The sequence below is a fragment of the Neomonachus schauinslandi genome, chromosome 13, assembly GCF_002201575.2.
Source record: "Neomonachus schauinslandi chromosome 13, ASM220157v2, whole genome shotgun sequence".
NCBI lineage: Eukaryota > Metazoa > Chordata > Mammalia > Carnivora > Phocidae > Neomonachus > Neomonachus schauinslandi.
Window position 1 is genome coordinate 93,182,751 of NC_058415.1, and position 15,140 is coordinate 93,197,890.

Sequence of the window (15,140 nt, forward strand, 5' to 3'; positions counted from 1 at the left end):
GGGTCGTCTTGGGGAGAGCTAGCCTCCTGGCCTGCACGTTTAAGACAAAAGCCTACAGACAGAAATTCTGGCAGCACCAGGCAGCCTGCAGGTGTTAGGAGCAGGGGCGATACGTCATGGCTCAGGCACTGAGTGCACTAAAAACTCCCAGATAACACGACGTCGTATGTGAGAACATGTGGACAGGCGTGTGGCATGTGCGTACCTACGAGCTTACCTATTCCCGCAGACACCGACCGCTCGGCCGCCTGCCCCAGCCCTGTGTGGGATGCCCTGGAAGCATCTGGAGGCTGCAGGGCTGTGTGCCCCTGGAGCTGGCATGCCCACCCCAGGAAGGGCCGCCTGCCTCCAGGATCCCAGCACCCAAGGCCTCAAGCCTCCTAGACTCTACCCACGCTCTCCACTGGTGGCCTCCCGTCCTGCCCAGCCCTTGGTGGCCTTGTATGTGCACATCTGGCGCCCGTTGCCCCATCCCTGGACCACTAGAGACCAGGAGCCACCCAGGTAGCAGGCCCAGCTATGCCCAGCAGCAGCTTTGCCACTGGGGGAGAAGCAGCACTGGGCCCATCTGGAAAAGGGTGGCCAGCTGGTCCCACGGTCACTTCCTGGCATCCTGCGGCAGCCATACTGCTGACCAGATGCGGAGAGCGGCCTGAGGGGTGGGTGGCCCTCTGCTTGGTGCCTGGGGGTCTCTGTTCTCACCTCCTGACCGTTCTCTACCCTCTTCCAGGTGCACACTCCTCTGCCCCCTGCGGCTATCTCAAGAACCTGCTTTTCTCCATCCCCGCCGCTGCCAGACCCTCTCATGGAGCGTGCCCTTGGCAGGGGAGGTCTAGAGGCCCCACCCAGCCCTCTCTGTCCAGGCAGCCATGGCAGCAACGTTGGACCAGCAGGCCCCGAAGTTTCTGGGCCCAGGGAGGTAGTGGACGGTGCTGAGAGGAGAGCCAGGCGGTGGCCGCAGCGGAGGGTCAGGTTTAATGGTCACTCTAAGGGATATCGTACATCATTCAGAGCCCAGCACATGCCCTTGCTCCTCCCTTAGCTGAGGGCAGAGCCAGGTGTCCTCACACCCAGGCTCTGCGGAGGGGGGCCTGCCCCCGAGCCCCAGCTATGTACAAGAGCCAGCCCCACTGGGCCCCAGAGTCCACCGCTGCTCAGCGCCGCTGCGGGGTCCAGGCACCCACTGCCATGTGCGGCGGGGTTCCCACCCACTGGGGCCCAGCCCCGGCCTGCCCCTGCTGAACCCTTTGCACTGGGAGAGGGCTCCAGACCAAGCCTGGCAAAAGCCGAACTGCACCGCAGCATCAGGGGGCCAGGCGGCTGCTGGAGGACGGGGAGCGGCAGGGCCCCGCTCAACCCAGAGCCTCCTTTGAGAGAAGGGGAGGCGTGTCCCCTCCACGGCTGCCCAGACACCCCTGCTGGGCCGGTGCGGCTGAGGTCAGAGGAAGCAGGGGTGGCAAGAGGGCAAGCACAGACCATCAGGGCCTCGGCCAGGGCCAGAGCCAGGCCGGACAGCCGGGCAACACTGCCCCACAGACGGGCCGCCCTGGTGCTGGTGATCAAATGGGGCAGGGCTGGGGGGCCGGGGGCAGAGAAGATCCTGGACACACACTGGGCTGGGTTGTCTACACCATAACTGGTAACATAGCACTTAACTATTCAACTAATAATGCTGCTTCCCTTTGAACTGTTTCGGGGCTGTGAAAATTGCACTTATTTCTAGGAACCTGCAGAGAGGAGCCGCCCCAGCGCTGCAGCCCCTGGGCAGGGCCTAGGCCCCATCAGCGCCCGGCTGCCGAGCACCCCCTGGCCACGTGGGGTGAGGCTCGTCCCAGGCCGCAGGGGCTACGACCTCAGTGGCCTGGGGTGCGGTGAGGGCCAGACCCCCAGGAGGGAACCTGAGCAACATCTGAGGGTGCCCTGAAGCGGCCGTGAAGACTGGGACCCACGCGGTCCTGGGCCACACACAAGGGGCCCAGCCCCAGCCGCTGGTCCACGGAAGCAGCCGGGTGGCGGCCCTCAGAGAACATCCTCAAAGTCCAGCAGCTTCGAGTGCTGACGGCTTTTCCACAGGCGGTACAGCCGGAAGTCAAAGTAGGTCTCAATCATCTGCTTCCCTGGGGCACAAGAAGAAAGGCCAGGGTTCAGGCCTCACCCCCTGGACCCCACCCCTTAGGCTGGGAACCAGACTGGCAAGCTCACCTTGGGCCGACAACTCCAGCGGGGACTCAAAGGTGACCCTGTAAGGGGTCATGAGGGTCCTGAGGTTCTGGAACAGCTGAAAGGGCAGGGCGGGGCCATGAGTTCCGGGCAGGGGAAGGGAGGGGTTGGGGGAGGAGGGAGGGGCGTAGCAGGAACCCCCCATCGTTGACTGGGCTCAAGCACAGGGGGCTTCTGAGGGGTTGAAGGAAGAGAGGAGCGTAGAAAAATGAGACGCTGTCAACTCTTTTAGTGGGTCTGGGGTTTCCAGAAGCCTGGGGCAGGGTTTTGGGGTCCCTGTACCTTCTCCCCGTTGGGGTTCCCCAGAATGTAGCAGCCCATGATGTGGATGACGTTCGGCTCTGGGTTCACTTTGCTCATCAAGCGGCTCAAGCGCTTCCAGAAGCTGGTTGGGGGAGGGCTGGGTCACAGGCAGCCTCCAGCCCAGGCCCCCACGTGGGCGGAGGGGCAGGCCAGCGTCCAGGACCCGGCTCCAGAGACAGGAGCATCCCAGGGAGGGGCTGCAGGGATGGGGTGTGCAGACGGACGCTGCCTCTAACTCCCCTATCTAGCCTCCGCAGGCAGCCCTGCCCACTCACTGGATCATGTCCTCCTCCTTCTCCACTTTGGCAAAGGTGGCCACCTTGTTCTTGAGCAGGTACAGGTGTCCTGGGCCGCCCTGTCAGAAACTGTAGTTGGCCACGTGGGGCGTACACAGAGGGCGTCCATTCACTGCCCCCCATCACACAGACACGTGGTCGTTCGGAGGCCGCACATTCTCAATTGATACCCCCACTCCACGCCCCCAGCAGGAAGGGGCTGAGCCCTACCTGGCAGAAAATCAGCATCTTCCAGATCTTGGCCCCCTTGTGGTAGATGTTCAGCTTTTTCTCTATTTCCTCTAGAGAGGGAGGAGTGTGAGCTGTCCCTGGTGCCCCCCCACCCCCACCATGGCCTGTAGGTAAACCCCCACACCCAGGATCAGAAGACAGTGGGGTTGGAGGGCACATACCCAGAATGTCCTCAAAAGTCGCGTGCTCGTGATCCTGAAACAGACACAGGCCACACTCTGGTCAGAGCCCCTCTCAGGCAGCAGCCCCACCCAGCACCGGGGGCTGGGGGAGAGACTCACATAGAGAATGGGGATGATGGACGGGTCGTCCCTGCGGATGATAGTCGGGATGTACTCAGCTTTGGGCACCTTGGAGGAGATGAGCTGCAGACAGCGCAGGGAGCTGCTCAGGGCCCGGCCGCCTTGGAGCCCATGGGCAGTGGGTGGCCCCGTGAGGCTGCCCCCCACTGCTGGGCAGCCTGTGATGGCCGCATCATCTCCAGGTAGAGCCGGTTGGGCTCCTGGAGGAAAAAGGACGCCGCCCCCGCCAGCCCAGAACCGGCTAGAACAGGAATAGCGTAAAGACACCCGACCTCACCATGACCTTGGGGGGCACAAAGCCCACGGTGTCGCAGGCCACTGCCTCCAGCCCCTTCTCGGTCTCCCAGTCCAGATCCTCGAAGGCCTCACCCAGGGTGCAGTGTGAGCTCTGCAGGTCACTACCTGAGGAGCAGGATGGGTCACCAGGGCCGGGGGCCACCAGCGGCACCTCCAGTCCCAGCTGTTACCCGCAGACACGAGTGGTAGAAACCGCAGTAAAGACTCCCGGAAGGTCCTCCAGGCCAGCGAGAAAACCAGGGTGGGGGACAGCGACCAACAGAGGCCACCACCAGCCTGGCGAGACCGGCCGCTGCCCCCACCCCCAAGCTGCTGCACTGTGGACGCCCGCACAATGCCAGGAGGGCCAGGCCAGCCGGGGCCCTGGAGCCAGCAGCAGGGCAGGGCAGCCCCCGGCCCCTCCGGTCTCCCGGAGCTGCGGCAGCACACAGCACCCTGCCCACGAGGTGCCCCCACCTCACAGATGGGTAAACTGAGGCTCAGAGAGCAGAAGCGCAGAAGCCTAGCTGCCCGGGCAGGAGGCCCGCCCTGCGGAGCGCGGGAGCTGGGGGCCTAGGGGAGCCTCTGGGGGCAGGTGGGCCGGCCTGCGCCGGGCACCTACTGTCTCGGGAGTCGTGGGAAGTGTCGGCTTTCATGGGGGTGGGGTCGCTCCAGGACCGGCTGAAGCTCCGCTCGCGCCGCTCGGCGAACGCTGCAGTGAGAGCAAAGCGGCGTCAGCGGCTGGAGCGGGGGCGGGAGGGGCAGAGCCTGAGAGCGGACTCCGGGCCGCGGCGCCCCACGGCCGGGCTGGACCCACGGCCGGGCTGGCTCCGGGCCGCGCTCGTGGCTGGGCGGGCGGAGGACGTCAGTCCGCGGCGCCGGGGCCGAGTCTGGCGTGCGGGGGCAGGGGCTGGGGACCCGGCCGGTGGCGCAGGCCTAGCAGGGGTGCGGGCGGCGGAGTGAGCGTCCGGCCCAGAGGCACGGCCCGTGCGGAGGGGCCGGGGCGGCGGGAGTTGGGGGCGGGGTTGTGGGTGGGGCCTGGACCCCGGGGCGGAGCCTGAGGCAGGGGTTCCGTTGCAGGGATAGGGGCGGGGCCGGAGTCCAGGGTTCCCGGGTGGGGCTGGGGTGGGGGTTTGGGAACGCGGGTCTTTCCGGCGCAGCTAGCAGCCCGCAAAGCCCCAGCCGGCCGAGAGCAGCGCTGCCCACCTGCCCACCCTCCTGCCCTGGGTCTTACTCTGGGCCTTCACCCTCCGGCTGCCGACCATGCGCAGGTGTTTGCGGAAGTTCCTGGGGAAGAGACACGGGGGCTGGTGAGGATCGCCAGAGTGGGTGGGCGGCGGACCGGTCCCCCATGCTCCCTGCTCCTGGCGCCACCGCCCCGGAGTCGCACCTGACGTTGCCTGAGGCTCTGCCTTCTCCTCTTTAGGAAGGAAATGGCTCGCGCGCCCCTGCGCTCCCCCACTCGCTCCCCGCCCACTCAGGCGCAAGTCCCACCCAGTCCCTGTCATGCTGACACCTCTCCAGGGCTCCCCTTTGCTGCCAGGACAAAGGCACAGTGGTCAAGCCTTCTCTTGCCGTCGCCCCCATCGCAGGACCACTCCCTTGGTGACTTCCCCCGCCTTCAGGCCCCCACCTCCCCTGCCCGCCCTTCCGTTCCCTCTGGGCCCAGGCACACTCTGAACCCCACCAGCCTCCCTCTCCAAGTGGTCGAGGGCTCCCGCTGCCTGCGCTCGGGGACCAGGGCAGCACGACTGTCTGCACCAGCCTCAGGTCGGTTTGGGGCCGGCAGACACTCCTTCCCCTGCTCTCATGTCCCTGGGCCACCTCAGAGACAGGTCTTCTTTACCCCCAAATGTGTGCCCTACCCAGGTCCAGAGTCCAAGATGGACAAGGTTTCTGGCCACATCTCTGAGGTGGGGCTTGGGGAGGATAAGCCTTGTTGCTGACCCCACAGCTCTGGGGTTCAAGGGGCAGGGAGAGACATGGGTGGGCTAGCTGGCTGGAGTCCCACTGTCAACGTACCCCCAAAACACAGGCCTAGGGGGCCCAGGTTCCATGACCTCTCCTGCCTGCTGCGTCCCCAGAGCAGGGCCAGGCCAGTGGTCGCCACCGCCCTTCCCCCATCAGGTCTGCCAGGGCCCAGTGGGTCCAGGCCAGACCAGCACAGACAAGAGACGGACCCTGGTGGCGAGTGGCTGGCAGGCCCTACCTCTGGATTACAGACGCGGAATCATTCTCCCGTTTCCGGCGCTTCCTCTCCGCGTAGCCCCTGAACACCCTGGGAAACCACCACGAGTCAGCACTGCCCTTGGCCGCAGGTAGGAGGGACCGAGACGTGGGGACAGAGTCGTGAGCACAGGGCCTGGAGGGGCATCCAGGGCGCCGGGCCAGGCAGAAGCCTCCTGGCCTGTCTCACCCTGTCCTCCGCCCTGCTTCTGGCAGGCCCTGCTGTGGCCTTGGCACTTGCGGGGGTGCAGCTCTCCCTCACACTCAAGGCCCAGGTCCCTGGCCTGCCCAAGCCTATCTGGGGGTAGGAGGGTCCCCCAGGGACAACCACCGTGCTCTTAAGCTCCAGGTCCCACAGGGTACTTACGAGATGCTGGAGGTACGGCGGGACGGGGCAGCGTGGGAAAGAAGACATAGTGAGCCACGACCCCGGCAGCCCCCTGAGTTCCCTGTTACTGCCCTTGTCATCGACTCCAGGGGCCCCTCACTCATACTCCGGGCACTAGCTCTGCTGTGGGAAGCCCACGAGAGGGCCGTGGCTGCGGAGGTCACGGGCTCATGCTACCAGGTGCTGTGACGTGGTCATTTCTGCCGGGTCTGGGCCTGGTGGCAAAGGTGGCAGCCCCCAGCCAGCCTGGGGGCAGTGCTGGGCTCCCCAGAGCAGCATCGGGGGGGGAGCTTCCTCAGTGTGGGGGGCACTGCAGCAAAGGGTGCCTCTCTGAAAGGAACTCCGTGTCCGAAAACCCAGGTACATGTCCCAGACAGGAAAGAGCCGGCCCCGCAGGGGACTCCTGAGGTGTGATCCCTCAAGGTGCACACAGGGTACAAATCCACTGCTGTCTGGGAGCTGAGATGAGGCAGTGGCCTAGGAGAACCACCCCCACTGGTGACCGCGTCAGCTGCAGCCCTGGGCCGGGTCCCCAGAGGACCATCAAAGACAGGGGAGGGCCAGGAGAGCAGAGGGCAGGCAGGGCAGTGCGGAGGGAGGGGTGGTAAAGGGATGGGGCGTGGGAGGGGCAGTGGGAGGCTGGGGGAGGAGAGTAGCCAGCCCTGCCTTCCCTGAGACTGATGTCACATCTGGCAGCCATGGTGGGACATGGGCGCGTGGGGCCGCTCGGAAACAGTCACGCAGGTGGGCCCAGCAGGAGGGAGAGGGTCCAGCAGTACTTCCTGAGCACCAAGAAGAGCCCCTGGCCCAGGCCCCACGCTGTGGGCACATATCAGGTACACGACTCACGCTTGCATAGTTGTGGTTGCTGTCTGGAAACTGAAGAGGTTTTCCTTGGGGAACCAGGTTCGGATGGGGGTGTCATCTGCAAGACAAAAGTGGCAAGGGTGGCTTGGGGCTTCCTAAAGCCTTTACTTCCACCTGCCAGGGAAGGCGATGCTTCTGCCAAAGCCAGTGGAGGAAAAGCTCCAGGGTGCCCTAACCCTCTCCCAGGTGGGCGGACCCTGGCATGGGGCTCTAAGGTAGCATGTGCCTGCTCAGCTGTTCACGCCAAGACAACTCAGCAGCTTCGTGACAGTCGGTCTTTGCCCAGCTCTCCCTGGGGCTGCCTACAGTGGAAGAACAGTCCTTTGAAAGCACAGCCTATGTCCAGGGGGCCCAGAGAAAGGATTCACTTTGTTTCTCTTTGGAGAGGAGGAACAGGGCAGGGGCAATGGCTGCAGCCTTTCCTGGGGGCTCTGGGGCCTTCTCTGCAGCCTGCACATTCCATTCCCTTGCACCGTTCCAGGAGGGTGAGGTGGAGGCCCTCCCCCAGCGTGGAGACTGTCTTGCTGAGGGCTGCCCCTTCTCAGGACCCCTACAGCTCCCAGATGGGGTGGATGGTAGTTTACTCTACTTTCTCACCCTGACCCCTGCCCCAACCCCTAGGCTGTGTCCATCAGAGAAGCATGAGGTCATGGAGGTGAACTGCCCACACCCCCGGCCTGTGCCCTGATGCCTAGGCAGGTGGCGGACTGGGAAGCCCAGGAGGTATCCTGGGATGATGTGGGGGCTCGGCTAGTTAGCACTCTTGCTTTTCAGGATGTGACCTCAGAGCCAGGAGGCATGGGGCTGCTCAAGTGTCTTCTAGACACAGTAAGCCTCCGGGGCTCACCAGCCACTCACACAGCTCAGCAATCCTAGGAGGCACCCAATACCTGGCCAGGCCCCAGACAGCTTCCTGAGGTTACTGGGAACTTCATTTGTTGGGACCCAGGGCAGGGACTATTCCCCAGGACTCCCCAAAGGCAGCCTGATTTTCTAATTAAGCCACGTTTTCTGTGTGCTCAATCAAGACGCTCCTAATCCCCCTCCTCCAGGAAGCACTCCTTGACTGACTCGGTGCTGCAGGGCACCTACACACCCTCCACCTGTCCAAGCCTCATAGTGGTGGTTGCCAGCAAACCCCAGCATCAGCTCCCTGCCCCCGAGCCTGCCCTCACCAGACACACGATCAACACTGTACATCCTCTCCAGCTTCTTGCGGCGGCTCGTGGCCTCAGGCAGAGGTGGCTGGTCCAGCCCAAAGGCCCGAGGGGAGGGGCTGGGACCGGGGGCCAGCTGGGCGCATCCTGGACATTCCTTGGAGCCCTGGCGGCTGCCTGCCCAGCTCTGGCAGGGCCTGCTGACGTCCTCACGGCTGCCCCCCGGGCTGGCACGCAGGGGCTGGCTGTGGTGGTGGTGGGGGTGCCGTTCCCGCTGCCGCCGCCCCTTCACCACGGCCAGCTCAATGGCCTCGGCCTCTGGGCTGGGGAGCAGGGCCGGCTCCCCGGAGATGGTGTACACACGGGGCTGGGGGCCCTCACCGGCCGGCTTCCCGCCGACAGCCTCCTCTGAGAGGCTGCCCTCGTAGCGGCCATTGGAGACGAGGGAGAGGCGACGCTTGTTCTGGGGGGCTGGCTGCATCTCGGGGGACCCGTCGTGGCCAGAGTAGGCGTCAGCCAGCAGGTGGTCTGGGGGAGAGGCACCAGGTGAACTGCAGCCCTCTGGCCCTGCCCTCCCATTCTCCTGGTGCGGTGAGGGCAGAGGACACCCAGTGAGTGCCTGGCCTGGATGGGGGGGCCTGGAGCTGCCCTCCAGCCCCAGTGACCAAACGCTAAGCCCCTGCTGTCTTCGGAAAAGGTGTTTGCGCGCTGCGCACTCCGCTTAGACTAGGCTCCCACCCTCCTCCAACCGGGGCCCCAAGCCCTGGGTGTGTGTGCGTGGGGGTGACAGGCTACACTACCTGCGGTTGGTGGTGGGGGACGGACGGGAATAAACAGGCCACCTCCCAGCCTGCCACTGCACCCGTGTGCCCAGTGCCAACTTCTCCCCTCCCCCCCACCAGCTGGCCCCAAGAGACAGCGGTGCCAACCCTGGGGGTGCCAGGAGGCCTGTTGCCATGCCAACGGCCCAGGCTGGGTGGGTGCCATGGTGATGAGTGACTCTGAGCTCCTCCTGGGGCTCTGGGCCAGGGAGGGCAGGGGGCGTGAGGAAGCCAGCCCAGCAGCTCACAGCCCACGGGCTGGGCCAGGCCTGGGGCAGGGGACAGCAGCCCTACGGCGTGGGGGTGGGGTGGGGCTGCGGACCAACCCTGTCCTGGCACCTCTTCGAATGCCCCTACCTGCACCGTTCCGATTCTCAGGGTGACTCTGGGACAGGTACTCGCCAAATGCTCGGGCTGCTCTGAAGGGTGGACAGCGGGGTGCGCTTTCAGTGCACCCAGGCCACTCTGGACTCTCCCCAAAAGGGAGCCTGGGGTCCCCACCCCCACACAGGCCTCCGGCACCAGCAAGGGGAGGGTCGGGGTCACTCACGGCAGACCGTGCCGTCCCACCCCCAGGAAACCCAGGGCTGGCAGGTCGCAGTTCCAGGCACCCTTGGGTCCCAGTGCAACGTGGCCGCGGCCCGGGTGGCTTTCTGTCCAGCCCCCGTCACTGTGTGTGTGTTGGGGGGGGTCGTGAGGTCGGCGTCTCACCCACAGCTGTCTCCGGGAGGGGAGCCGCGCCGAGGTGGCGGTGCGAGTGGGGGAGGGAGGCGCGGCGAGAAGCCCCGCCACGGGGGAGGGGGCCGGGGCGGGCGTTGAGCCCCGGCCGGCCCGCCGCACTCACCGCACTTTGGCCGCCACCGAGGACATGGCCTCGCTCCTCAGCGCCCTCCTCCGGGAGGCGGCGGCGCCCATGGTCGCGGCGGCGGCGGCGCATCCCCCGGCCTCAGAGCGCGCCCCGCGCCCGCCGCCTCCGCCGGGGTAGCCACGCCGCGCCGGGGCTCCGGCTCGGGCCCGGGCCCCGCATGGCCGCGCTGGGCCGTCCGCGAGTTCCGCCGCACCGGGAGAGCGCGGCCGGGGCCGGGGGCGGCGGCTCCGCCCACCGCGACGTCATGGATGGGCGGGGCCGGGCTCCGCCCACCGCGACGTCACGCCTGGAGGTGGCCGCCCATGACGTCGGAGCCTGGCGGGGTCGTCCGGAGGGGACTGGGGCGGCGGTCCCGCCCACCGTGCAGGCGCTGGGGAGGGGGACGCCGAGAAACAGGCTGGCGGTCACTTGACTGCAAGGTCCTAGGCCCTCGGGTCAGGGGTCTCCCTGCTGCTTGGAGACCTGCAGGGGCTGCGGACCCCAAAGACGCAGGGCCGGAGTTGTCCCTCCTTTTATACAAAAGGGCTCCCTGGCGCTATTTAAGGATCCGAGACAGTGTGGGCGGCATGCGACCTAGGCGAGCAGCCCGTGTACTGCGGGGGAAGATGCCTGAGAGGTCAGCGGTGGGCTCCTTCTTGGTTCGGGGCACCCCAGCTCCATGCGGACCCTGGGTGTCCTGCCTGCCTGGTCAGTTGTTGCACCGGCTTGCCTGCGGCCCCCACATGGTGACTTCGGAGGACAGCAGGTGATGCCACACCCAGTCCGGACTCAGGGATGCGACCCCACCCCCCAACCCCACGGTGGACCAGTGATGGGGGCCGCGGCTGCTCCCCGGCTCCAGTCAGGGCCATCGTGTTCCTCTCTGCCACGAGGACCTGGGCAAGGGACATGTCCACACACAGTCAGATCTACCTTTATTGACACATCAAGCAGGTGCACCAGGGGCTCCGACAGGTCTCCGAGGCCTCCGAGAGCCCCGCGGGGGCGGGCACGGCCCCTGGGACTGCCGTTGTGCACAGAGGGTGCCAGGACCGAGAGCCCCACCAGAAGCTGCCAGTGCAGACGGGCAGAGGCACCCAGCGCAGCTTGGGCTCCAGCACAAGAGAAGCTGGACTCAGTGGCTCACGGGCCCTAGGCCCCAGCCGGTCTTCCTGGCCCGCTGGGAAGAGCCCCAGGAGCTGTAGGAGCCAGGGTCTCTGAGGGAGGCCCACAGCAGATGCTGCTCTAGGGTGCATCTGAGTGGAGACCTCTACCCATCCTGGTCAGAGTGCTAGGGGCAGGAGTCCGGGGGCAGTCCTGGGAAGCCAGACTGGGGCTCCGATGCCGAAGTGAGGACTCGTCGTCCTGGAAGCAAACGGCACGTCATGGTGGGGCTGAGCCTGGAGGGCTGACCCTGGGCCAGGTTTCTCTGGCTCTGTGCTGCAGGGCAGCAGAGGGAGGGAGCGGCTGGCCTGCTTGGAGCCCTCAGAGCTGACTCAGCCCAGGGGCACAGGCAGGTCCGGGCAGCTCACCGAGTCCGAGCCCACGTGGGCCGGGGCACTCTGGAAGTCAGCATACGCATCCCTTGGGCCGTCTGGCAGTTCCTCCTCATACTCGGTCTGGTAGTCAGACTCGTCTGGACAGAGGGGAGGGCTGTGTTGGTCCCCTCCTGAGGGCAGGGGCCATGCCACGGTGGTCATCAGGCCCCAGGGCTGCTAGAGGGAGCCTGGTGGCCAGGGCGGCTTGTTGGGCGTGCCAAGGGTTAGAGGGAGACGCTGCCAACAGCACCCTCAGCTACGCAGGTGTGTGTCCTGAGCGTCCAACTCACCGTCCACCGTGGCTACCTTGGCGGGTTCAATGCGTGACACAATCTCGGCAAGGTCAGTGAAGGAGGCGTTGGGGCAGGTGAGGACCTGGAGGACCGAGATGGAAGAGACATGTGGCCAAGGCCACAGCTCCTCTGGTCCCCAGACCACAGCCCTTGGCTACCTGGCCAGGCCCCCAGCGCCTCTCTGCAACCCCCTGTGGTCCTAGCCTGCTGAGGTGCCCAGACCCCTGGAGTTGGGGCAGGGCGTGGAAGATGAGCAGAGGCCAGAACAGGCCCCCACCCTCGCCGACCACGAGCAGCAGAGAGCCAAAGTGGGGAATGGGGAAAAAAGAGGGGGTGCCAGGGCAGAGGCCAAGAGATAGCTGCCACGGGGCGGCACCCCGGCCCTTGTCTCCTGGCCCCTGGGGGAGTACCAGAGGCCTGAGCAGCTTGGGGGGCGGGGTGCCAGAGTACTGCGGGGAGCCCTGCACCTCTCAGGCCCCCTGCGGCAGGCAGAGGCAGGCAGAGGCCGGTCTCGGGAGGGAGGGAGGGAGGGAGGGAGGAGGGGCGCTAGCTCGGGCACTCACATCACATGCCTTCTTGCTTGTCCCCTGTCGGTCCTGCAGCATCTTTTCCAGCACACCACTCCGACCCCAGATGTCAAACACTGTCCGCCCATGCTGGTACCCCACTTCCTGCACACACACCAGGAACCCCGGGACCAGGTGTCAGGAGGCCCCACTTCCGAGCTCAGAAGTGAGGGCAGGCACTGCACTGCAGGCCCTCCGCACCCCGGCTGCACTCACGCAAATCTCGTTGAACTTGCCGAAGTCCAGAGTGCCGTAGCTATCGATGGGGGGGCGCAGGTACTCACAGTACTCACTGTTCTTCACCATCTCCAGCTGCCGGACGCAGCACACATAGGCCAGGCGTGTCTGGATCTCTGCCATGTTCAACACCTGCTGCCGTCGAAGCATCTGAGCGAGGCTCTGCGGGCCCCCCACAGCTCCAGGGACCCCGTATGGACACAGCTGCCTGCGTCTCACACCCTGGCCCCTTCCCTCCCCTCTCCCAAGGGGAGACACATCTCTGCTAGGCCTGGGAGGAGGGCAGGTGCCCAGCCAGCGATCCTGGAGATGGATCCTGGCGGGTGGTGGGCCTGTCCCCTTTCCCTAGAGCTGGTCCAGGCAGGATCCCTGGCAAGGACAGTGAGCTAGTGACTGCAGCCCTGTTGGCCTTGGAGCCCGGAACGGGCTACAACCCTCCTCTGCCCACAGAGGCATTTGTGCTGCACCACGTTGCCCATCTTGGGGACAGAAGCCACAGAGGAGCACCTGGCCGCCTGGGCACTGTGCAGAGTTATGCCCCCACCTTGACTTTTGAGGCCAAGGGGTTCCAGCGCTTCCAGAGCAGCCACCACCCAGACAGGGCGTCGCCGTAGTTGGTGAGGTCCGTCTCGTCCTGGCTGCCCACGTCAATGGCAATCACCACCTTTGCCCCCATAGACCTGGCCACATCCGCTGGGGAGAAGACAGCCTTGGTCACCACCCAGGACAGGCATGCAGAGCCCCAGGTGGGAGCAGGGCTGGGGGCGGGGCAGGGATAGAGCCTGCAAGGGCCAGAGGGTCTCCTGTCCAGTGTCACTCCTGGGCCTGTAGAGGGGCAGCCTAATGCACAGAACTGTCCAACAGGTGACAGGTGTGCCCGAGGGAGGGGCCTCGCCCACAACAACCCCGGCACTTTCTGGCTGTTAGTTCCAACTGTGGGCACAGATGGGACGTAATTGCTCTCAGCTCCTCTGCTTGGCCCTTGTTCTGAGTGCTGCTGAGCCGACAAACAGGGCCATATGCTGGGAGCACACGATGCCCAAGTGTGTGTGCACAAGGGCATGTGTCTGCATGTGCCTGTGCGTGTTCTCTGGGCTCCATGAGCACACTCTGAGGACAACAAGAGTGGAGGTGGGTGCGGGAGGGTGGGGGCGGTACCTGGCAGGTTGTTGATGTAGCCCCCGTCCATCAGCAGGTGTCCATCTTTGGGGTCGCAGAGGGGAGGCATGTAGCCTGACAGAGACATGCTGGCACGCACGTACCTCCACAGGGAGCCTGGGAGAGAGTTGGGGGGTGTGGGGGGGCAGTTGTCACCAGAGCCTGCCAAGGGGCAGGAGGGAAGCCTTTCGCTGCCCACAGTGGGTTCCTGCCCTGGACCCTTGGCTCAGAGCCCTGCCTGCGTGGGCTCCTGCAGTCTGCACATCTGGACAGACAGACACACCTCCTGTTCTTCCTCCTTCACAAGGGAGGCTCTCTCCATAGAGGGAGCATGGGGAGGGCCAGAGGCCCAGGGGAGGCCCGGCTGGTTCTGCAGTCTCCCCACATTCTGCTGTAAGCCCCACCATCCCACTCACCTCCAAAGAGACACACGCACTCAGCTCACAAACCACTTTGCCCTGGAAAAGAGCCCTCAGCTGCCACCCACGTACTGGTCTTCTCACGGTCCCCAGCCCAGTAGTCTCCCACCAACTGCTGATCTGAGCCCACAAAACACATGCCCTGCATGTGCCCTTCACCCCGCGCCCCCCAGCCTGAGCGTGCCCTTCGCCCCATGTCCCCCCAGCCTGAGTGTGCCCTTCGCCCCCCACATCCCCCAGGCGTGAGTGTGCCCTTCGCCCTACTCCTCTCTGCTCTCAGTTCACATTGTTATCTGCACCTTTTTGTGTCCAGTTTGGGCTTGTGGGTGCTTCCAGACTCTTGGTTCTGTCCCTACCCGTTTCCTTCACGCTCGCGGCAGGATCCTCTCTGGATTCAGACCTCCCTGAGCTCCTTGCCTCCTTCAGGTGATCTCGGTGCTTCCTCTGGTTCATGGAGCTTCCAGGTTCTCTGCCTGCCTGCCCCCTGCCCCCCGACCCCGAGCTGGTCCTTCAATACCCTTCCCCTGAGTCACGCTGCCCCAAGCGGGGGTGGGGTGGGGGGTGCAGTGCCCTGTGCATGTCTGAGCCCGTATCAAGGGGAACCCAAGGAGGAGGTGCTCACCATCCGTGTGGACCCGCATTGCAGAGGCCGTGATATCTGTGGTGATGGTGAAGTAGGGGATCCACAGGTCCTGCAAGGGGACAGCAGGACTCAGAAGGGCCATCCTCCCCCACTGCCAGCCCTCGACCCTGTAGGCCTGGAGGCTCGAGGGGATGAGGGAGGTCCCTGTTTGGGGGGAGCACCTCGATCTGCCGGTCCTTGAAGACGCTACAGATGCTGCTGTTAAGGCCGGCCCCCGAGAACATGGACGTGATAGGGTAGGTCAGGTCCAGCACAGTCTTCACCATCGATGTCATGTCCTGAGTGGGCAGGGCACACATGAGACCCAGGCAGAGGATGATCCCATGGGACTCAGCCAGGAACCCAAGTCTGG

General features: G+C 65.3%; 2 protein-coding genes across 12 annotated transcripts in view; both read right to left on the reverse strand.

The window, feature by feature from the left end:
• Positions 1 to 605: 605 nt before the first annotated feature.
• Positions 606 to 10,300, reverse strand: NSMF (NMDA receptor synaptonuclear signaling and neuronal migration factor). 6 transcript variants are annotated; one of them, XM_021691102.1, is made up of 16 exons: positions 9,932 to 10,300; positions 9,445 to 9,506; positions 8,285 to 8,794; positions 7,092 to 7,167; positions 6,222 to 6,227; positions 5,838 to 5,906; positions 4,863 to 4,915; positions 4,251 to 4,340; positions 3,630 to 3,754; positions 3,332 to 3,415; positions 3,212 to 3,245; positions 3,030 to 3,100; positions 2,799 to 2,878; positions 2,503 to 2,605; positions 2,203 to 2,278; positions 606 to 2,117 (listed from the first exon to the last, which is right to left on the reverse strand). In XM_021691102.1, the coding sequence occupies exons 1-16, from the start codon at positions 10,000 to 10,002 to the stop codon at positions 2,020 to 2,022; spliced, it is 1,608 nt and encodes a 535-aa protein (XP_021546777.1). In that variant the 5' UTR covers positions 10,003 to 10,300; the 3' UTR covers positions 606 to 2,019. The 6 variants fall into 6 exon arrangements, with proteins under 6 accessions (XP_021546777.1, XP_021546778.1, XP_044776731.1 ...); XM_021691103.1 differs by lacking the exon at positions 6,222 to 6,227; XM_044920796.1 differs by lacking the exon at positions 5,838 to 5,906.
• A 442-nt stretch (positions 10,301 to 10,742) lies between these two features.
• PNPLA7 (patatin like phospholipase domain containing 7) overlaps positions 10,743 to 15,140 on the reverse strand; it is a 65,418-nt gene continuing 61,020 nt past the window's right edge. For 3 of the 6 annotated variants that reach the window (XM_021691079.1, XM_021691083.1, XM_021691080.1), the window contains 9 exons: positions 14,950 to 15,066; positions 14,768 to 14,837; positions 13,727 to 13,843; positions 13,113 to 13,261; positions 12,548 to 12,718; positions 12,329 to 12,436; positions 11,763 to 11,847; positions 11,467 to 11,570; positions 10,743 to 11,299 (listed from right to left, as the gene is read on the reverse strand). In XM_021691079.1, the coding sequence (XP_021546754.1) occupies positions 11,180 to 11,299; positions 11,467 to 11,570; positions 11,763 to 11,847; positions 12,329 to 12,436; positions 12,548 to 12,718; positions 13,113 to 13,261; positions 13,727 to 13,843; positions 14,768 to 14,837; positions 14,950 to 15,066 (1,041 nt within the window). In that variant the 3' untranslated portion in view covers positions 10,743 to 11,179. Of the gene's footprint in view, positions 11,300 to 11,466; positions 11,571 to 11,762; positions 11,848 to 12,328; positions 12,437 to 12,547; positions 12,719 to 13,112; positions 13,262 to 13,726; positions 13,844 to 14,767; positions 14,838 to 14,949; positions 15,067 to 15,140 lie in introns of those variants that run through there. The other 3 variants (XM_021691081.2, XR_002480382.2, XM_021691082.2) reach the window with 3 other exon arrangements.

Coding starts and splice junctions, on each gene's coding strand:
- NSMF (XM_021691102.1), bottom strand. CDS start 10,002: ATGGGCGCCGCCGCCTCCCGGAGGAGGGCGCTGAGGAGCGAGGCCATG. Junction 4,341..4,862: donor CCGGAGGGTGAAGGCCCAGA/GTAAGACCCAGG, acceptor CTCTCACTGCAG/CGTTCGCCGAGCGGCGCGAG. Junction 3,101..3,211: donor GACTTTTGAGGACATTCTGG/GTATGTGCCCTC, acceptor CTCCCTCTCTAG/AGGAAATAGAGAAAAAGCTG.